Raw genomic sequence first — 24022 nt, forward strand, 5'->3', positions numbered from 1 at the left:
GGGCTTGGGTCGCCAGGGGCAGCAGTACGTTTCTTCTATTTCTAGATACAGACTTGTTGCAATCACATGGCAGTAATGCAGCCAAGCTCAGGGAGAAAGGCAAAGCCTTAGGTGCTCACAAACACAGCCAGCTGGTGGCCACAAAGAGTTTAAATGCCAGAGGTGACCAAAGTCACTGTAGATAAATAGTAGTAATAGACTGGAGATTGGAGTTATGCTTATTTCTGTTGCAAAGCAGGCACAGAAGCAGAGTGATGCTACCAGTGAATGGCAGGAAAGTGAGCGCGGAGCACATATGACACTTCACACAGTGGATGATGTCAGGGCTCAGTCCCTTTAGAGGTAAGCACCTCTGTGGTAAAACCTGAAGAACGTGGGAAATTCAAAAACAACAAGGTATCTACCATTGGGCAGCCCAATCAGGCCTGCTAACAGAGTGATTCTTCAAAGACAGGACAAGCATAAACGCATTGCCCGAGGCTCTGGACCTGTAAAGTACTACTGCTGATTTATTACTGGAACAGGATCTGAAAAATGACTAAGGCAAAAAACATTGCCCGAAGGTCACTTCTAAACTAGTCCTGTAATGTCCATAAGTGATGTAGTAAGAAATCTTGATTAAAGAAAAATTTAAGAAAATTAAAAAAAAAAAAACCTAGCAAAAATAGGTAAACTTTTCCTAGCAGAGGAGGTGGCAGCACAATCAGATAGTAGATGTGTAGCACCCTCTGGTGTGCTACTAGTGTTAGTGCAGGCAAATCTATGCTGTGACTCATGGCTAACTTGTGAGTCTGAAATTGGGTAACGGTTTACTGCACGTCAGGCTGGATGACTCACAGATTCACGTCTCTGGTACCTCCCCCTGGATCTGGAAGTTTGGAGGAACTTCTGGAAGTTAGTGGGCGGAGGCCAGGAGAGCTGATCTGCATACTTGAGGGAACTTCGCCAATACTCAGGCAGAGGGCCTGACAGGGTGGCTGAGTCAGCCCTTACATATGGGAGAGCCATGCCAGCAGGGGAGTTAAGCCCCGTACACACGTACTGATCGTCGGCCGAACGATCGGCCGTCTTTTGTCCAGGGCTGTCGTGTCTGTTGAAAACTGCAATTGAAAAAAAAAAAAAAAAGAAAACTGCAAAAGACTGCACACAAATTTTGTGGGCCAACAACAGCCGACTGCAGAAGTGATGTCATGTGATGGTTAACTTTCCTTGTCTTTTTTATTTTCTGAGCATGCCCAGTCTTGCTAATCTGCTGTCTGTCGGCCGAAATCTGTACTGACTGGCGAACAATCGGCCGTTCTGGTGACGGCCAACAAATATTTTAAAGTCTGCACGACAGATTCTGTTCGGCCGAAAATGCGCTGACGGCTGTCAGAAGCATCATACTAACAAGCCTACAATCGGCCGATCGGTCGGCGGCCGAATATTTATGGCCGACAATCGGTACGTGTGTATGGGGCTTTAGATGGAAGATTAAGTGCTGAGGAGGCTGTTGGTGGTTTAGGAGGGGATCCCTATGTCTGTGGGTGGGCTGGGCTCAGGCTGGCTTGGGAAGACCCTTACAGTAGTGCAGTTTGAAAGGAATCTTGCCTAAGGATCAGCAGGGAGCAAGGAAGACAGTGTAAGTACATCAGCACACCCGGGGATTCACAAAGGGAGAGACTGCCAGATGTAGCAAGCCTTTCATGAGGACAGCATTGTGCCTAAACCCTCCTATCCCTTGCTCTGGGAGATCTTCAGAGCAAGAAAAAAGAGAACAAGAAAAAACAGAGGGCGCACCGGCCTAGCACATTACCTCAAATAAAATGGCTTTATTAAAAATAAGTGCAAATTCATACTCACAAACAAAGGCATATCAACTATATGGTTGCAACATCTGGATTGTCGCATCACAGATATGAAGTCCTTGCATCGACAGGCTAACGCGTTTTGAGGACCTGCCTCTTCCTCAGAGCCTACTGTACTGAGACACAACCTCTCAGGAGAGTGGATTGTTGGTTTGGAAATCTTCGGAGCAGCCTGGTGGGCTGGTGGAGAAACAACCAGGTGGACTGGTAGTTCTTGCAGGAAGTAGAGCTGGGAGCAGTTTCTACAGTGGAATTGGAGATACACCTGAATGCAGTTTAGAGAGTTCCTAGTCCTTAAGGGGCTTTTGCTTTTTGATCACCAAAGACTGTCAGTGTCCAGGAAGGAGGACAGTTCGGGATCTTGCACATATGGGGAAAGTTGTCCCTGTTTATTTTTGCAGTTAAACTGGGCATCCCATAATTCTTATACCCCATCCAAGTTATTACCCCTAAAAAAAAAAAACACAAACCAAGCTCAAAGACTGTTCCTTGTGTCTGGATGAAAGTGGAAAAATGCTTGTTGCTTGGCTGTGCAGGAGTTGGGAAACCAGTTATCAGCAGCCCTTGAGGGGGTAGTGCTACAGGTGTTTTCCTGTGTCTGACAATAGATAAGAAATAAAAAAAAACTGCTGTTTTTTAAAGCATTGCCAATCAAAAATGAGTCATAAACCATGAATTTTAAGGGTACAGAAATATAAAATGGATCAAAAGGTGTAAGATTTCAATTGGGAAGTTTTGGCTGCCATTACACTTTTTTACAATTTGCAGTTAACTTTGAACCATCATGTTTAAGGGGGCTCTCAGTGGGTGTCTGAAATGTGTAATGATTATTACATTAAATAATTCACATAACAGTAATTTTAACTCCTTCGCGGACTAGCTTTGCAGGTCTGAAAAGCTGGAAAGGCAGTATGTAGTTGTACAGATGTTCCACCTAGTTTGTGGGACATTGTTATCTTCACCAAACTATTCACATTTCAAAAACCATTAGATTCCAGGTCCAAGAACATGTAATCAAGGCATATTATACATATAGGTCAGGTATTTAACACAAGCATTTAAACAAGTATACCTGCTGCTGAATCTTAGTTTGAGAGAAAAATGGGTTGAGAGCACACTTTAAAACGTCAGTCTAAACAAAAAATTGTGATGTTTTATCAAAGAACATCCCAATAATGGTAAATATTATTAAATAATAAATGGTTGCTAAAAAAAAAACTATAATAATAAAAATAATATTAATAAAGGTCCATATAGTAGGAAGATTCCCACATGAACAGGTGTCGCTAAAAGAATCACCAAAGAGTCCTGGAGAATTCACAATCGTTAAAATCTTCAGCACACTCGGCTAAATGGGAGAGATCAATCACACTGTATAGAAATAATGAATGGCCGCTGGGTGGTGTCCATACCAATTGATTAAACACCAGCTATGGGTAATGTGTGATATGAAGCATGGGTGGTTCCCAAATTGTGTAGTCTAGAAAAAACTTGATGAAATCCAGCCAGAATGTGCAAAATCCTCAAGGAGCCACTCCACATGTACAACAGTGAGTCGAAAGAAATGTAAAGGTAATGATAAGGAAAAATCTTCTTTATTGAACAAATTACAAATGTCAATTACATCTGAAAAGCCACTCCACTACAAACTCCAAAGTGTGTCTCAGAAATCTGTGCCAAAAGAGGTCCATCAGTACCAACAGGCAGACAAAGAACTGGGCAATGGGCAAACTATTAGTAGGGAGGTATGGGTGCAGGATGCCACTGTGTTCCAAAATAGAAAGGCCGGTGGACCAAAAGTGAGGTCACTGGAAATGACGTTCCACCACTGGGTCCAGCACAAATGATGTTCCACCACTGGGTCCAGCACACTATGAGGATTCTTCTGGATGACACAAGCTGTCTTGGCAATGTTTCGCGGCCTGAGTCTCTTTGTCAAGCCAAGTGGAGCGCAAGGCTAAATATACATATGTAAATGCAAACCACGTGAAAAGCAGGGCAGGCTATAATGGACGGTACATGTGGAACCACACACCACTAGAAGAGACTAGCATTAACAATTAACTCCTTTTGCCATGCCAATATTCTGTACAAATACAGTGACGCAGCCTTGCATGAATCATATGCCATATAATAATAAATGATAAACAGTAATAAAATAGTATAAGCAGGACTCACTAGTGGATCACATAATGGATAAAACCATGCTGGAGAAAATAACTTAAAAAAATAAAAATAAAATTAGAAAGGACTTGAAAACCAGAAACAAAACCAAAACCAAACAAGCAAACCAAACAAGAAAATAAGCAAGACGAAAAACAAAAACAACACAAAGGACTTGAAAACATTTATTTATCTATTTACAGCTTTTTATTCAGTATTGCTTTGCTTTTTTATTTTTATTATCTATTAAATTAGTTATACTATAGTACGATTGGAAAAGGCAAATCTATCACATCACTCTTTAAGCTGTAAATATGGATTTGGTCATCAATAATGGATTTTTAAAGCACATTTGTAACTATAATAATATTCTTAGACCCCAGTTTGGGCCTCTTTGGTATAAAGCCACAAAATGAAAAGCAACTCTACCTCCGATATATTTTTCCATACTACTTTATTTATGGCTTGCAAATGTATGCCGTAATGTTGGCTAACTGATAAACTTCCAGGCATTTCCTTTTCGGTTTCACAAGTCTGCCCCATTATTTCCTTTGACTGTATAACAATCTACATCAGGAAGTGTCCAAAGAAGATGTGGAATAAAAATTTAGTAGTGCTGGTTTGACAATGTTCCAATGCCACTCACTGCTTCCGGTGCCATTTTGAAAACTCCTGTTTCTGCTGCTCTGTCTAATGCTGATTTTGCATTCATATGGTTGGCTACTTTGTATCTCACACCTTAGTTAAACTAGTACAAATGAACAATCCATACATCTTTAAAGTGTTACTAAACCCAGGAGCCTGCATTCACTATATCTGGTTTCCCATAGTACACAGAACATGGAAATGCAATAATTTTAGTAAATATCAACTGCTAAATACGTTTTTCCCATCAGCAGTATATAGCAGTCTTGTGACTTGTATCAGTTCCTAGTAAAGCTTGTAGGAGGAGTTTTCATTCTCCGCTGACCCTCTGTCTGGACAGTGCTGATTGGCCCTGTGCAAAAACTCTCTAGCAATTCACACCAAACTGAGCATGTGCAGCCTGACTCCTAATGTTCTGTTCTATCAGGAGATGGGCTGGAGTCATTTAAGAAAGAGGAGGATCAGAAAGACAGGATCAGACAGCCTGTATACACAATGCAGAGGATTAACCCCTTAGGTTCCACAGTGAGTATAACAAACATGCTTTACTGCATATACAGATTTTACTGTTGTGGGTTTGGTAACACTTTAAGTCTGATTAGATCATTTCTATGCAATCTCTTAGATTTACCCTAAACTAAACCCTCAATTCAGTTTCCATCCAATTAGGCAGGTATACCAGACATGCAAATTATGTCTGGCTACAGAAAAGTGAAATCTGATTGGTTAGTTTGTGTTACCTCTCTAAGGAAATCATCACTGCTCTTTATACAGTAGAGAAAGCTTGTGTGTATGAGCCATATTAACCAGCGCAGATAATATTTGCCAAGTAACAGGATGAATATTTTTCTTTCTTCCCTCTAGCTTCGTATAAAGAATTTTACAGCAATCAGGGTATAGAAGGTAAGTTTTGTGTTTGTGTGTTTATTATGTGATCATTGTTATATCTAAATACATGTGTATACTGGACTAGTACAAAAAGGAGGTGAAAAAGCAGCAGATGTGTTTATGGGTGTTCAAAATAGTACATAATATTAGGTTAGGTGTATATTTATAAAAACAGTCAATGTGACATTCATTAAACATTCACTGCAGGTCATAGGCGTGCGCACAGGGTGTGCCGGGTGTGCCTGGGCACACCCTAATCATCTAGGGCACATTCGCTCTGTTTGCCAGTGAGGAGATGGGAAAGATCTCCCTCGGACCTGCTCTGCCATAAGAGAAGTGCCACACACTTCTATTTCACTTTGCCAGCAGGGAGAGTAATGTACCGGGGCCATGTACATGTAGGCAAACACATGCATGTGTATTTAAACTTTGGGGTGCACACCCTAATGCAATAGGCTGCGCACACCTATGCTGCAGGTGTATTTTCCTGGCACGTATTTTAAATTACTTCCCCTGAAGCGAATGTTTGGTGAAAGTCATATCCTTTACTGTATATACAGTATATGCCCTTAGTTTAATATTTGTGTTTTACAACTTCTAAACTATGGTCAGATTGGAGGTTACCTGCAATCATCAGTTTTGGTGGTCTGATAACTCAATGAAGAAGTATTAGCTTCTGGAGCCAATGGTTCTAGTTAGTGTGCCCTTAAAGGAATTCAATTGGAGCAGAGGGTTAAGTTAAGTGTTAAAATAGGTCTAAACCTAACAATTAAAATCTCATATAAGCATTAATCTATTGATATATATTTAAAAGTTGTTTTCAATCTTTTAAAATCTTCACTTTTTTTTTAAATAACACCCGGTGTTCCTGACATTAAGGTCCTTGTTCAAGCACTTACTGTTATGGGGTGACAACTGTCTCCTAGTTATGATTTTGTGTTGTCACCCTGTCACAGACATCCTGTGTTCAAACACACATATTGCAGACATAGTCCACCATTGTCTGTATTAGACAGCTGCTCTAGAGCAATAGTTTGTCACTGTTGCTGGAGTAAGTGAATGTAGACAGGATGTGGTCCTATGTATGCTAAGATTTCAGTGACTTGTAACTTACACAGGTTTTTCCTTTTATTCCCGACCACTCATCAGGAAAGCAAAAGGGAGGTAAGCATATGCACCGTTTGTAGGCTGCATTACAGTGAACCTGTAGCTTTGCCAAGATAACAACATGTTAAAATTGTCTACAGGTACACTGGGGGGTACTTACCAGTGGCGGCTGGTACTCAAAATTTTTTGGGGGGGGGGGCGCAAAAAGAAAAATGCAATAGGTATTGCTTCGCGGCAAAAAACGTGGTAAAAAATTGTGTGACTTTGAGGTCATGGTACAGGCATGGCACAGATGGTATAGGCATGGCACAGGTGATGGTACAGGCATGGCACAGGCATGGCACAGATGATGGTATAGGCATGGCACAGGTGATGGTATAGGCATGGCACAGGTGATGGTATAGGCATGGCACAGGTGATGGAATAGGCATGGCGCAGATGGTATAGGCATGGCACAGGTGATGGTATAGGCATGGCACAGGTGATGGTATAGGCATGGCACAGGTGATGGAATAGGCATGGCACAAGTGATGGAATAGGCATTGCACAGGTGATGGTACAGGCATGGCACAGGTGATGGTACAGGCATGGCACAGGTGATGGTATAGGCATGGCACAGGTGATGGTATAGGCATGGCACAGATGGTATAGGCATGGCACAGGTGATGGAATAGGCATGGCACAGATGATGGTATAGGCATGGCACAGGTGATGGAATAGGCATGGCACAGGTGATGGAATAGGCATGGCACAGGTGATGGTATAGGCATGGCACAGGTGATGGAATAGGCATGGCACAAGTGATGGAATAGGCATTGCACAGGTGATGGTACAGGCATGGCACAGGTGATGGTACAGGCATGGCACAGGTGATGGTACAGGCATGGCACAGGTGATAGAATAGGCATGGCACAGATGGTATAGGCATGGCACAGGTGATGGAATAGGCATGGCACAGATGGTACAGGCATGGCACAGGTGATGGTATAGGCAGGGCACAGATGGTACAGGCATGGCACAGGTGATGGAATAGGCATGGCACAGATGGTATAGGCATGACACAGGTGATGGAATAGGCACGGCACAGATGGTACAGGCATGGCACAGGTGATGGAATAGGCATGGCACAGGTGATGGTAAGGTCATGGCACAGGTGATGGAATAGGCATGACACAGATGGTATAGGCATGGCACAGGTGATAGAATAGGCATGGCACAGATGATGGTATAAGCATGGCACAGGTGATGGAATAGGCATGGCACAGTTGATGGTAAGGTCATGGCACAGGTGATGGAATAGGCATGGCACAGATGGTACAGGCATGGCACAGGTGATAGAATAGGCATGGCACAGGTGATGGTATAGGCATGGCACAGGTGATGGAATAGGCATGGCACAGATGGTACAGGCATGGCACAGGTGATGGTATATGCATGGCACAGGTGATGGAATAGGCATGGCACAGATGGTACAGGCATGGCACAGGTGATAGAATAGGCATGGCAGGCACAGGTGATGGTATATGCATGGCACAGGTGATGGAATAGGCATGGCACAGATGGTACAGGCATGGCACAGGTGATGGTATATGCATGGTACAGGTGATGGAATAGGCATGGCACAGATGGTACAGGCATGGCACAGGTGATAGAATAGGCATGGCACAGATGATGGTATATGCATGGCACAGGTGATGGAAAAGGCATGGCACAGATGATACAGGCATGGCACAGGTGATGGAATAGGCATGGCACAGGTGACGAGTCAGCACTTCCCTGGCTGAGACACTTACCTGGCAACGGCTCGGCTCCCGGCGGCGGCTTCTCCCCCTCCTCGCGACTCCGACGTCCGTCCTCTTCTGCTCGGCTCCCGGCGGCGGCTTTTCCCCTCCTCGCGACTCCTCTTCTGCAGCGGCGGGAAGCTGACCGGGCGGTGATGGTGAGTGACTGATGCACGCACCGGCACCGCCCCCAACGAGGTCAGCATGGATGTCCTTAATCATGATTGGTCCAGGCTGGAGTCTGGACCAATCATGATCCAAGACATCACAAAAGAGGGGTGGTGTAGCGCCGTGCTCTGCGCTACAGTTATGCCCCAGAAGGCTGCCATTTGGCGCCTCTGCGGGTGGAAAACCCCACCCCCCCATAGGCACCAATGGAGCGGGCTCCAAAAGGGGGGTGGGTGTAGCGCAGTGCTCTGCGCTACAGTTACGCCCCAGAAGGCCGCCTCTCGGCACCTCTGCGGGTGGAAAACCCCACCCCCCATAGGCACCAATGAGGCGGGCGCCCCTTGAGGGCAAAAATTATTATTTTGTTTAATCTTTTTTTTTCTTTTTTTTTGGGGGGGGGGGGGGCGGCGCCCCTGCGCCCCCTATGGGCCGGCCGCCACTGGTACTTACTAAAACTAGAGTGTGCAAAATCTGGTGCAGCTCTGCATAGAAACCAATCAGTATCAAGGTTTTATTGACAAAGCTTAACTGAAAAAAACGGTTAGAAGCTGATTGGCTACCATGCACAGCTGCACCAGATTCTAAGTGCTCCAGTTTTGTAAATCTCCCCCACTGTGTTGCACTGGTAACATGGCATTTCAAAGATTGTCATGTTCAGAACTGTGCTTTAAGTTCTAATGGATTGGTGCATCAGAATGAAGCAGTAAACACTATTGCAGATAAAAGAATGTAGGCATTGTGTCTTAGCACCTACATGGTTGATTTACAAAAACTGAAGAGTGCAAAATCTGTTGCAGCTTTGCATGGTAGCCAATAAGCTTCTAACCTCAGCTTGTTCAATTCAGCTTTGACAATAAAATCTGGAAGCTAATTGGTTTCTGTGCAGAGCTACACCAGATTCTGCACTCTCCAGTTTTAGTAAATCCCCTCTGCCTACCAGTCTTTACAGGTTCAAATTCATTTAACCCCAATCTGTCTCTATTTCTGATCTGGATAGTGGTAAGCTTTTTTTTGGATGTACTTTCACTATATTGGCAGGCAATATAGAAAATTATTCTGCTTGAGAATTGTAATAGCTTTTACACGATTTTTAGTTAGCTATGCAAAATGAACCTGGTTTGGGGGGGGGGGGACTAACCAAGGAACCGACTAATTGACAGCATAGGTTTAGATAACTCATAGTGCTTTAGAAAACCCTTTGTTCTGTATTGAATGTTAATTTTGTAAAACAAAGATTGTATATAGATATGAAAGAACAGTTTAAAAAAAAAAATAGATACCCAAAAACATAGTAGTTGCTCTTAAAAAAAATCCACTTTTTCAAAATAACAAAAAACACACACACACACATATATATATATATATATATATATATATATATATATATATATATATATATATATGTATATGTATATATATATATATATATATATATATATATATATGTATATGTGTATATATATATATATATATATATATATATACTGGTCCCTCTCAAAAAATTAGCATATTGTGATAAAGTTCATTATTTTCTGTAATGTACTGATAAACATTAGACTTTCATATATTTTAGATTCATTACACACAACTGAAGTAGTGCAAGCCTTTTATTGTTTTAATATTGATGATTTTGGCATACAGCTCATGAAAAAACAAAATTCCTATCTCAAAAAATTAGCATATCATGAAAAGGTTCTCTAAACAAGCTATTAACCTAATCATCTGAATCAATGAATTAACTCTAAACACCTGCAAAAGATTCCTGAGGCTTTTAAAAACTCCCAGCCTGGTTCATTACTCAAAACCGCAATCATGGGTAAGACTGCCGACCTGACTGCTGTCCAGAAGGCCATCATTGACACCCTCAAGCAAGAGGGTAAGACACAGAAAGAAATTTCTGAAAGAATAGGCTGTTCCCAGAGTGCTGTATCAAGGCACCTCAGTGGAAATTCTGTGGGAAGGAAAAAGTGTGGCAGAAAACGCTGCACAACGAGAAGAGGTGACCGGACCCTGAGGAAGATTGTGGAGAAGGACCGATTCCAGACCTTGGGGGACCTGCGGAAGCAGTGGACTGAGTCTGGAGTAGAAACATCTAGAGCCACCGTGTACAGGCATGTGCAGGAAATGGGCTACAGGTGCCGCATTCCCCAGGTCAAGCCACTTTTGAACCAGAAACAGCGGCAGAAGCGCCTGACCTGGGCTACAGAGAAGCAGCACTGGACTGTTGCTCAGTGGTCCAAAGTACTTTTTTCGGATGAAAGCTAATTTTGCATGTCATTCGGAAATCAAGGTGCCAGAGTCTGGAGGAAGACTGGGGAGAGGGAAATGCCAAAAGGCCTGAAGTCCAGTGTCAAGTACCCACAGTCAGTGATGGTCTGGGGTGCCATGTCAGCTGCTGGTGTTGGTCCACTGTGTTTTATCAAGGGCAGGATCAATGCAGCTAGCTATCAGGAGATTTTGGAGCACTTCATGCTTCTATCTGCTGAAAAGCTTTATGGAGATAAAGATTTCATTTTTCAGCATGACCTGGCACCTGCTCACAGTGCCAAAACCACTGGTAAATGGTTTACTGACCATGGTATTACTGTGCTCAATTGGCCTGCCAACTCTCCCGACCTGAGCCCCATAGAGAATCTGTGGGATGTTGTGAAGAGAAAGTTGAGACGCAAGACCCAACACTCTGGATGAGCTCAAGGCTGCTATCGAAGCACCCTGGGCTTCCATAACACCTCAGCAGTGCCACAGGCTGATTGCCTCCATGCCACGCCGCATTGAAGCAGTCATTTCTGCAAAAGGATTACCGACCAAGTATTGAGTGCATAACTGAACATAATTATTTGAAGGTTGACTTTTTTGTATTAAAAACACTTTTTTTTTTTATTGGTCGGATGAAATATGCTAATTTTTTGAGCTAGGAATTTTGGTTTTTCATGAGCTGTATGCCAAAATCATCAATATTAAAACAATAAAAGGCTTTCACTACTTCAGTTGTGTGTAATGAATCTAAAATATATGAAAGTCTAATGTTTATCAGTACATTACAGAAAATAATGAACTTTATCACAATATGCTAATTTTTGAGAGGGACCTGTATATATTCCTACTTTTGTAATTGGCTAACTGCTTTTCCCATAAGTCTACAATGAGATAACAGAAAAAGTTCAGGAAAACTCTGCAATTGTAGGCTCTTCAAAATGCTGCAGTTTTTTTTCATCACAACATTGAGATTGCTCAAGTGATTATAATGAAGGCAGATCCTCCCATTCAGAAATCAGTAGGAGAAAGACCATGATAAGGGAAAAAAACTCAAACACAGAAGTGTGTAAATCTGTTAAAAGATTTCTAAACCCTTGTATAAAGCTTACCTGGCATAAATGCATCTCTTAATTCAGATTTCTTTGCAGTAGATAGTCCCCCTGGTACCCAACTTGAGGCCCTTTGGCAATTATTGGGTGACCCTCAAGGCCCCTGTAGATAGTCTTCTGTGTTTTGGTGCTTTTTGAAAGCAGTAAAGGAAAAAACTCTTAACTACTTTGTATCTAATAGTTAAATAGTTTGATTGATATGTTTTACACTGTCCTACCTTTGTCGTGTCACCTGGGGGAGGAGCCAGAAGCAATGAGGATGGCTTCTCATACACCTCCAGCTCAGGACTCCTGTAAAGCAAACAGGTGGTGCAAAGACACAGAGTGGCATGACTGCCTCATACCTTTGCCAGCAGCTGGTACAGGTAGACAGCCGTATCAGAACCAGTCAGAACTAAGTAGCTTCCCCAAAGTAGCGATAAAAGTATGGCAAATCCAGCTGATTTCATTCCTATTTTTGGTCTGGCCAAGTACGTTAAAGGATAATGTTTACCTGCAAATGTGAAAGGGCCTGAGTGATCCAGGTGCATACTATGGATGAACATCACATCTGCTTTTAAGATCTTAAAGAGTTAATTTCCTTTTAGCATTACAGTTTAGCTTTTTGGTATTGGATAAAAAAACCTAGCCATTTTAGTGTGAGAGGTGTATTAGTTATTGCTGCCGAACATACTGGATCACCTTTGCTGGAGGAGAAGTCTGAGGCATTTGTTGCATGCATCTGGTTCATCAGAGAGGTGAATGGAACATTTTCGGTATAGCCAAGATTTTTCCAAGTGGACATCCACATCGCCAGTGGGGTCTCACGGACCTTAAGGGTCTGAGTTCCAGATAAAAGGTGGTGGATAAAGTAACCCACAAGGGAGCCATGGAGAGTCTGGGAATGTACCCTCCTGGCCTGCCCTAAATGAACCTGTAACACTAAGACTTGCTTTATCTAGGACAAGGAGGATCTTAATATGAGAGTGGGGGGCCGAAGGATTTCCTGGCCCAAGTGGCAGATGTCCCAAACGCCAAGAATCATTTTTGTATATCCCAGTAGTCAAAGTTAGTTCAGAAAGTTGAGTGTTTTAGATGATGGTCGCAATTCCAGTGACAAGGATAAAGTCCACATAAAGCCATCTGTTCTTTACTGTAAAAAAGAATGTGGGGATTATCCATGGGTTACAAAATGTTTGAGAGACATAATAATGAGGTTCAGGAGTTGAGAGGCTTGAACACCTTAGTATGTGTGTCCCTGAGATAGTATTATTAGTGGTAATCTTCTCCCTGTAGGGGCTTATGCACACAGGATGTTTTTGCAGCTGCTTTTAGGGGCGTCTGGAGTTATTTTTTTACTGCCTCTGAACTCTCCTGCATGTTAGCCTATGTGTCCATGCACACATAAACTTTTAGAGGAGATTGGAGGCATAAGCATTTAGGGGCAGTAAAAAAAGACTGCCAGTGCATCCAGGAGCAGAGGCTGTTTGGCTGTAAAAATGCAAAACACCAAAAAACGATGCTAAACATGGCTAAATGCTGTAACAAGCTTTTAGGCACGTTTGACATTTATAGACGTTTTTACATTTTAGGTAATGTGTTTACTCTATAATGCTTAAAAATGCTAACACTCAAAACCACGGACAAACGCTATTTGAAAAGGCGGTTAAAAGCAAGTTTTTAATGCTGCTTTTACCTGAAAGCAGGGCTGACGTTTTTGTTTTTTTTTGTACACGTCCTGTGTGCATGAGCCCTAAGACTCTTTTACTTGTTTGATTAAAAGTCTGAGTTAGAGGAAAAATCCAATAGTGAATGCAACATGGGTAGAGGAGTAGTAGTAGGGAATAACATCTGGGGAGGTTTGTGCAGATTGCTGGGGGGGATGGAGTTGCCTTACGCCCTTTAAAACCCAGTCTGTTCTGGTAGGCTGTGGGTATATGAGCAGGGCCTAGGGTAGTGCTGGGTAAAAGTGTCCACTGTGGGGTGCTTAATGTGCTTTTAAGGCATCTCACTGTAGAGTGGGTTGAGTTCCTTGTGTGACATGCCCTGTGCGCCCCATTGGTCTGCTCTGGCTCCTGAAGCCTCTGTGCCATTTAGGGAGTGGCAGGGCATGCTGCTGTAGGTGGAAAGCATGCAGAGGGGAACTTGCTGAAGACGGTGAATCTTCTATTGATCTATCATTCTCTCAGGTTTATGTCTCCATGGAAGCACAATCAATTTTAATTGATTTGTAAAGGTGCTGCAATGCCAGATATCTGTAGCAGTCTTAAGTAATGTGTCTCTAGTCTGTCACTGTCTACTGATCATCTCCTGCAGCATGCCTGCAGTATGTATCCGTCTCTTGCAGCATGCCCATAGTACATATCCTGTTGCGTGTTTGCAGTCCCCAACAGCTTTTTTGTAGCATTAGATTTACTGAATAATATGTGCAGCCCTTTGGTGAAGTCAGGGGCTGCACTTGAGGTCCCTTATATCTAGCAACATGACCACCACTACCGTAGACCAAGTAGACCAACAGTGTTCAGAATGCCTCCAGGTTGCCATGGTGCAAAGGCAGAGATCTTCAGAAAAATCTTACAAAAATAAAGAGGGCATTTTAATTACTTTAGACTTGAATTTTGTATATACACTATACACTAGTATAATGTATATATAATAATATTCAAGGGATTTGGGAGAAATGCACACACAAAGGACAATTCTGATGTCCTTTCTTAACCCCTTCAATACTGGGAAATTTCAACCCCCCCCCCCCCCCCCCGCCCCTCCTGCCCAAGTCAATTTTCAACTTTCACTGCTGTCACACTTTGAGTGACAATTGTGTGGTCATGCAACACTGTACCCATATGACATTTTTTATCTTTTTCTTTTTTCACACTGACAGAGCTTTTGTTTGGTGGTATTTATCCAACACTGTTTTATTTATTATTTTTTTTTTTTTACTAAACAAAAATTTTGAAAAAAAAAAAGAAAAAGGAAAAAGGAATGCCGATAACTGACAAGTTTGTTCACATGTGATCAGCTGTGATTGGACACAGCTAAACACATGGTAAAGGGCCGCTGTTATTGTCCCTTTACCTTGATCTGTCCAAAGAACACAGCAGTCAAAATGTGCACCCGATGCGCACCTCAGGGGGCATACGGGAGGCGTGTTCTGGGAGGACATCCATGGACGTATATCCAAAACTTTTTAGGGATTCAGAAGAGAAGCATTAGAACACCTGTGATGTTTTTATTGCTACCTTTTTGTGTGCTGGGGGTATTTACCATCCCTATTTGTTCTAGCAACTATTATCAGAAAGACAGAAGGCAATTGAAAATCCAAAATATTACAGTTATCAACAGAACAAATGTTTAAGTTATATCCTTCAATAGCAAAACCTGTTCCAATGCCAGTGGTGTAATAGAGGATTCCTCTCAATTTGTTTAGAGTTCCTCTTACTTTCTGCTGGTTCTCTCTTCAACGGTATATAGTCAGCAAAAAAAATAAATAAAAACAGACTGAGGGTTTAAACCTTGCCTAGCATTTTCAAAACTACACAAAATAGTTTGGACTATACATACATAACAAATAGCATGTCATCAAAATGATCCTCTTTAATTCAATACACTTAGCAGTCCAACGGGTTTATGATGTGCATAGTACAAAAAGAATTGGGCTTACCAGGGAAAAGAAAGTCCAAGACTCCCATGTGTTATGGACAGCTTGGTTTAAAAGCTTTCCTAGGGTTTAAGAGCTTGCAACCATCTCTCGCTTTTCCTCTGGACTACCAGAACCTCACTTAAATACCCATTCTGTTCCAGCTAACCCCACAGTGACATTTAAAGGGTCCATAAACAATAATCTAGGAGCCATCCTTGGAGTCCTGTAACATATACATTGTACATATATTAGGAAATGTATTAAACATCAGATTACTTTACAGAAGAGTTCTTAGAAATTCCCCCTTGCGTTCAGCTTGTGCATCAGATTTGACCATTCATTTTTGTTTTTTTACTCCCCACAGAACCTACTGTAGTTTTTTACTTGTTGATCTTGCCGGTAGTTCCATTATGTTTCCCCTTCCTTTACCATGATGACAATGCTTTTTGTTCTGCATGAAATCACTGCAGCATTGTCACCCTGTGGGCAATGTAGTCTTAGATGCAGTTCTGAATAGACATTAAGTAAATGAAAAATCAACTTAAATCCTAACTTTACTTTTTAAGCAAATTACAGCATCGGGTTTGTTTTTTTATTTTTGGAAAAGAAAAGATGACCTTTGTAAGCTCCCGCCCTAGCAGTGTTGAATAGTTTGTCCTAAACCTTGTTAAGGTCTATTTAATACAATACATACAATATGTTTGACTATAGTGGTACCTTAATTCACTAATGTCTGGATTTAGACAACCAAAAATATATCATCAGTTTCCATATTCTGGAATTCCACAGATTTTAATCAGAATATATTGCTACCTGTTTTAAATAAATGTCAGTTTGCAGTGTGCTTGAATGTGTATGAAAGATATACTGACTGCCTGAGCTGATTGACTCTTGCTGTGCTCTTTTCATCCAGCTGTGGAGAAAGCAGCAGCTTCAGGCATCCCAGTACAAGGCACACACATACTGCTGGCGGTCTTTGTTCCTGTTATCATGGTGGCTCTTGTCATCGCAGCCATTTACCTATATTTCTCAAAGTAAGTAAACGCAGGCATAGAGGAATTGATTTACTAAAGGCAAATAGAATGTACACTTTACAAGTGCAGTTAAACTCTGCAGGGCGATTTGCTCCAGAGCTTAGAAAAAGAGGGGACGATCTGCTGACTGCCATCCTCCAATCATGTGCAAAAAGAAATGTTGTTTTTTTTATTTCTTTGCACGTGGTTAGGTATTCTTTGCTTTGCCTCATTTACTATGCTCTGGAGGTAATGCTCTTGCAGAGTGCCACTGCCCATGCAAAGTGCAGAGTCTATTTGCCTTTTATAAATCAACACTAGATTGTGAACGCCCACAATTACCCATATACCGTGAGCTCCTTCCGTGTAAAGAGCTTATTTTCCCCTTCTTTATATACAGGCTACAAGGAAAAGCTCTGCTTCGCCTGCCACTTTCTTCTTCTCCGGCGTACGATCAAGTCACGGTGGAATCTGCATTTGACAATCCAGCATTTGAGACAGGAGTAAGTAACTAATTTCATGCAATGATCATTTACCCCCAATGAGCCATACACAGTGAGATTTGCATGATTTCACAGGATGTGTTTATATTATTTGAGAGTCCTGTTCAACTCGTGTCAATTCACAGACAATGTCATGTTTGTGCCTTATAGCATACAAAGTTAGAAAAACTATAAAATTTAAATTACCTGGAATATAATATCATTACTACATAAACCGTACATGGATCGAAATTCAGCTGGGCAGGCTGATGTACCCAAGTCGATCCATCGATCAACTTGGGTACGACCAGCATGTAGGACTTTTCTTCATACTGGTAGCCAGGAATGCTCCCTGTGCTGGCAGAATACAACAGCAATTACCCCAACAGCACTGACTGTGTTGATGGGGCAATGGAGAGATTTTCTTTCCTTCCATCTGTGGTGGAAGGAAGAAAATCATATAATCTATGGCCAGCATAATATTTTAAAAATTACCTTTCTATAATGTATCTTTGGTCAGAAGCTCCATAGCTGTGTCATCACATTAAATAAAAAAATTTACAGTACAAGCATTATTTTTACCCAGATCTCTTAAAGGAGTTTTGTGTTGTTAGGAAGAACAAAAAAGGTGCAAAACATTTTCTGTGAAATGCTAACCTTGGTACCCTTTCATCCAGCATAAAATCCCAGAAGATCAGCTGTTTTAAGGCTCCATGCACACTAGTGTTTTTTAAAAGCTCAAAAAAATGCTAGAAAAAAATCACTGGATGAAAAATACTGATAATAAGGTTTTTGAGCTTTTAGAAGCTTTTAGGAGTGTTTAGCAGCATTAGCATTTTATTAGCGGTTTTACAGTACATGAAGATAAAAATAATAAATGCTCGAAAAAAGCTGTTAGGAGCGTTTTAGTAGAGTTTAAGAAAAACGCTCCAAAAATCTAAACAAAAACAATTTTTTTCAGACAAATGTAAGCAATAAATGTAGAGTGCAATGAAACATATCCCAATGAATGACTCCCACGGTGGAGTCTCAGCTTTAAAAATTACCAATGTTCATTTTTATTTCCTTTTTTTTCTATATTGTTAAAGCAACCCATTCCCTTGACAATGTTTACAGAAACTGCTTCTAAAATTGAACTCTTCAGCTTGCTCACAGGTGCATAACCAATAACTAAAAACTCCTGCAATTGTTCCCAGAGGCGCTCATATTCCCACACTGGGTTTAGATAACTGGTCTCTTGCACATGTAGCGCTTACCCCCACCATTGGTGATGATGGGTTGTCTGTCCCGCCATGACTCTTAGAGCTGCTAGGTCCCCACCGACCCACCTGGTTATAGGTAGAAGGCTGCTCATACCTGTGTAACTTAAGTGTTAGTATGATACACTTTATAACACTATACATTAAAAAGTGACTGGTGGTAGATTAAACAGTTGTGTTGAAGCAATGCAGTTAAACAAGGCATAAATCAGTGAACAAGCAATCAAAATAGATTTCCGTATGCTATACTGGATAGATGGGTACTAACCCATAAGCTGGCAACAAATTTATCTGTAACAATAATAAACCAAACTGTACTGACAAGGTCAAGGTTAAAATATTGTCATCAACTAATCCAAGAAAATAAAGGTCCTCGTGTACACATGACACATACAACCCCAATAGCAGGTGGGCGCATGCATTTCTGACTAAGAGGTACCCCTGGAGGTAACAGCAAAGTACCTGGTGCCTAGTTATCAGCGTTGGCCAGATTTCATTGGGGCCCTTCTGTAGGTGGTGCATGTGTAGCTGCCCCTTTAAGAGTGTGCAGCAGCTTGCCAGTGGGCTACTAAACGGAGGGGAGAATCTCCTGCATTAACTGTATCAATGCTGAGCTAAACACAAACATTCAGCCCACTCCTGGTACACAGAAATCTGATCCAGATCACTTGGCGGTCTGCAGTCCTCTAAAGACAGGTCCCACAAGGCTCAGTCTTTCTGCTCGGGTCCCACAAGGCTCAGTCTTACAGCTCTGGTGTAAGCACTCATGGCAGTGGGTCTCTCAGCTCTGGTGTAAGCACGGCAAATGATCCTTCTGCGGCTTAGTCCTTTAGGCTTGCCCCATAGCTATCTGACCACACTGAAAGAAGGAGACAAATCTATCATTACCCCCAACTGAGGCATAGCGGATAGGGGGGAGCAGTGTGATGTTGTGGGCTTGTGTTTTTGTCTATGACATGCTTCTCTCCAGCATGCCATCATTCATGACAACACAAGCCAACACTTACATGTGTAACAAGCTATCACGTACCTGGTGCTGGAGTCCAATAGAGAGAGGGCTTCCTTTGCGAGTAAGTTCCAGACTCCCCTGAAGGTGGAACAGGAGAAGTGAGGCTCAAAGAAGCAAGGGGTCACCTGCTGGAGTGCTTGCAGAGATGTTCTTGACTTAGATGTTGTCAGAGGAACACCCAGGTATTCAGCTGATGCACTGGAATGGTGTCTGAAAACAGTTGGCCCATGAAAAGCAGCAGGTCTTAAGCAGAACAGAGAACAGGAGAGAAGTCGGTTTGAAGCCAAGGTCAGGTACCAGGTGTGGATCAGAGCAAGCATAGTCAGTAGGATAACCAGGGTCATACACAGGGGAGCAAAGATAGATGATCCTTTGGATAATCTGGGGCAGGTCCAGAAGCAAGCTGAGTCGGTAACAGGTATTCACAGATGTAAGGGGTACACAGGAATAAATGCACTGGAGAGCCAAAGATCAGCGAGCAATTGTAGGAAGTGGCTGGCCTCCTTATATAGGCTGTTTGACGCCAAACTGGGCAGGAAGCGTGCATAGCTGTGCGCCAGTGTGCAATCTGCGGCCATGCAAAGCACTGGCAGAAATGCCAGGTCTTCAAGCACCTCTGCTGCAGACAGTGCAATGACACAAGCATGAGTACAAGCTTGGGCAGGAGATCATTAGTTTTTTATGTTTTGTATAATAAAGGCAGCGGAGGAGGCACAGAATTTTGTATGTAAAATGTAGTTTTATTTCTAAACTACTGCACAGGTTTAAATGTAACTGCATGCAAGTGTGATGGGTCCCCATGGGTATTCAACAAGACTTTTAAACTTCTGGTGATACTGCTTTAAAAGAGCTGACAGAGGTACCATGCTTGGGAAAAGAAAAGGTTTACTTTACAGATGTATATGTGCTATATAGCTAATTGTAAAGCACTACAAAATATCATGATGATTATTATGTATCAATATATATTTTTTTTCACTTTTTCGCTTTGTATATATTTATGTTGCAGGACACAAGAGAATACGAAGTGTCCATATAGATGGAATAGCATCCTCTGTATCAGTGGAAAAGATCTGGAAGGACACGCCATACAGTATTGTTATTGTCACATATAAGAAGATTCTTGACTTGTCACTTCTATAGTGGCGGAACTGAGTAACTGACCCCACTGTGGGCATAGACATTTTTGAGAAATGGCGCAGCATTGGCCTGTATTGCAACTCTCAACAAACTTGACATTTCCAGCTCTTCTATCCTCCTGTCCGGTTCCTACCACTGTTCTTATTGCTCTTGCCATTGGTTCTTCTCTCAGCTTCAGATCTAGGTCCTTCCTTTGTCCTCGAAGAAGAAATTGTAATGGATACCTATGTATTCTAACCCAGCTTTTAGCTGCATATTGAAAGGTTAAAAGTTATTGCCTAATAACAAATTAGATGTCAGGGGTTTAGAAGAAGTAGAGGAGTTAGAACAAAAATTGCATGAAAAATACTCATAAACACACAACAGAAAAAAGTAATACAGGTAAAACCATAGAAACATAAACACAGAAATACATTAAGAACAGATAACAGAGGGCAGGTATGACAGGTTCTGAGGGACTTGTACATTAAAGTGTGCTGGTGTCTGTACAGAGCTAAGTACGACTGGGCTACTTCAGTGGCCACCATGACACTTGTACACTTTTATGCGTGACATCCCTTAGCTTGTGTGTTTAGTTACATATGTATATATGAATTTATATATTTGTTTATATGAGGCTCAGTGGGGACTTTCATAGAGACAGTTCGTTTTCACAATGTCTGAGTGACCTCATTAAATCTTCCATTGAATTGCACAGACTGTGTGGTCACCAAGGCAGACGGGTTATCTGCTGTTTGCTTGCTGAAGCTCATGTTGCCTATTTACCTTATGCACTAGACATATCTAAGGTCAGATATGATTATTTGTGAGTGTGACCTATAATAATTTCTACTACTCAAAGGGCCTCACTGAAACAAGGATATCTTTAAGCTGATTACTAAAGAAAAAGTTACCATCTGCAAATAAATTACATCTATTCATTCCCAGATTTTTCTGAAAATATATTTGTGTTGTAATAAAAAGGGATTAAAAAGTAAACCTTAAAAAACCCCCCCATGTGAATGATAAAGGATTTGTTTAGGCCTTATTGGCATATTGCTAATGATAACACACACATAAGTAATGAAGTTATGTTTACTTATCTTATGGTAGTCTTTGCAACAAAACTAATGGTATCAGTTACAAAATTAGCAGTTCAGTGAGTTAGGAGCTCCATAGTCGGAGGCACTGCATACAATGCTGACCCCTGAATAGATGGCATCTTTCATGGATCCATCTTCGAGGCTAACTAACAGATCAGTAGTGGCTTTTTTTATATTACCTAAGTGAAGGGTCATAACTCTGATGCCATTGCAATTATATCATTTGCTAAAGTAGCAGGAGTTCCCCACCTCTTATGAGCTATTATAGATGATTTAATATGCATTCATATTTAGAATGTTCATATCATATTTGGAAACATTCCAGGATCTGAGCATTACTGTGTTGCTCAATGAATGAGGTTCTGTGCCCAGTTTAAATATCAGATTACTACAAAACAGTCAATACGCAAATTGATTATCAACTGTTAGATTTAAAAAAAAAAAAAAAATTACCCCATGCAACCCCTATGTTACGTATATGTATATATATATATATATATAGTCTTTTTTGACTACGCAAAGCTATATCTTTACTGAGGTATTTAAAATTTGGTAGACTTTTTATGTTTAAAATACCTGAGTGACAACATATTGAATCAGTGCGCTGCCTTGTAAATGCAAAGGCCATTCAAAACTAGAATAGCAGTTTTGGGTTTGCAATAGTGGGTTAATCAGCCATCAATATCTTATATTTCTGAGGCACCAGTGGTGAGCGTTTCTTGTAGTATGCTTCTTTGCTGTCTTCCAAAAGTCTGTAATGAAGGTGTCACTCTGGCTGCTGATTTCACATTAAAGATATTCTTTCAGTGGAGTGTGATACCATTGAATTTTAAAGGGAACATGCCTCACAACTGAAGTTCCTGAGAAATATAATGCCACAATGTGATTTAACTTGCCAAAATCAAAACCATTTTTGGTGAAATTAAACTTTAAAAGACTATTTCCTTCTATTCAAGTGGTAATTTGCACTTTTCCTGAAGAAATATAAAACTTATAAAGACTCAAGCATTCCTCATTTAGAGAAACAGCTATCTAAGCCTCATTGTACGGGAAACATTACATTTTGCAGGAGAATCATACAGCAGTTGCTATGTACCATTTTAGCTACATAATAAATTTACATTCAACCTTCATTTTGTAGGCAGAACAAATAATAGTATATATGAATAAATCAATGAAACAATCTATAGAGGCACTTGATGTAGGCAAATGTAGGTAAAATACATAGAAGTCTCCTAAAACTCTGACACCAAGTAATCTTGACTATTCATTTCCTAATGTGCATCAGGATGGTTATATTGCACTGGTATCAGCAAGGAATTTGAAAATCTAACTTTACTGCTTAGTTACACACTGTGCAATAACTCTACATATTGGCAGATCAATGGTACCCTACAATAAAGGTGATACGATTCCTGAAATTACTGTTTATGTGAAATATAATATAGTGATGTTGGTATACAAACTATCTATATATGCAGAGCTGGATTTACAGAAGAGGAACCAATCTAAAGCAAACCCCCTCCCCCCCAAAAAAGGGATTCCCATTCAACAGAAGTCAATCGTTTGTTTGACTTTTATTGAAGGAACATGTTGGAAAACTTTTATCAATCAGCGGGTGCAGCTGTAAGAATACGGAGTCCGGCGTCGAGGATTCCTCAATCTACTTTGTTTGTGTGGATGGAGGAATCCCCCCGCTGGACACTGCATTCTGACAGCTGCTGATCTAGAAAAGTTATCCAACATGTTCGTTCAACAGAAGTCAATCAGACAATCAACTTCTGTTAAGCGTGGATGACCACATACTTATCGAATTTCGGCTGGTCCCTCCTGAACTTGACATATTTTTATTAGTGTATGGCTAGCTTAGGCTACAAAGAGTCCAATAAACAGCATATTAGGTAAAGTCTAAAGGACAGCATTATAACCTCATGCATAAATTGTCATGGGCATGTGTTTTATACTATATCCAGCTAGTTTGTGTATATTATTATTGTCCACATCTCTGTATTTAAACTTAGGCTTAGAGGTTTAGCTACAGTCATGAGCCCAAGGACATTATGGTCAATAACTTGAAGTGCCACTGTACGTAAAGCACATGTTGATGTACATAAAAAGCCAATAATAAACGCACACAAAAGTAAAAGTCCCTATACTCTAATAGATAGTGAGATATTTAAAGCTCCTTTAACAGTCATGTACCTGTGTGCAACCTATTGTCTTACATTAGCAGTCATTTTAGTCTTGGCCTAGCAGTAAGCTTGACCACAGACGTGTCCTCCATTAGGAATAATAGATAGTCCATTTTGTGCAGTAAAATATTGTCCTAATAGTAATATTGTTTCTCGGATTATATTCTTATAACTCATTGTCTTTTTAAAGGGAAAGTATGGTATATTTTAAACATATTGTGTGCTATTATTGCATTGCATACCTTACAGTAATCATAGC

At 41.1% G+C, this 24022-nt stretch overlaps 1 protein-coding gene across 1 annotated transcript in view; it reads left to right on the top strand.

Annotated features, from left to right (window-relative positions):
* The window catches only part of SEZ6 (seizure related 6 homolog), a 930588-nt gene extending 909183 nt beyond the window's left edge, over positions 1-21405 (top strand). Inside the window, exons 14-17 of the mRNA XM_082244641.1 lie at positions 5520-5558; positions 16500-16620; positions 17000-17102; positions 20359-21405. Of these exons, the coding sequence (XP_082100767.1) occupies positions 5520-5558; positions 16500-16620; positions 17000-17102; positions 20359-20388 (293 nt within the window). The 3' untranslated portion in view covers positions 20389-21405. The remainder of the gene's footprint in view (positions 1-5519; positions 5559-16499; positions 16621-16999; positions 17103-20358) is intronic.
* Positions 21406-24022: the final 2617 nt, after the last annotated feature.

This window comes from Pelophylax lessonae (genome assembly GCF_965119305.1).
Source record: "Pelophylax lessonae genome assembly, chromosome: 2".
NCBI classification, from domain to species: domain Eukaryota; kingdom Metazoa; phylum Chordata; class Amphibia; order Anura; family Ranidae; genus Pelophylax; species Pelophylax lessonae.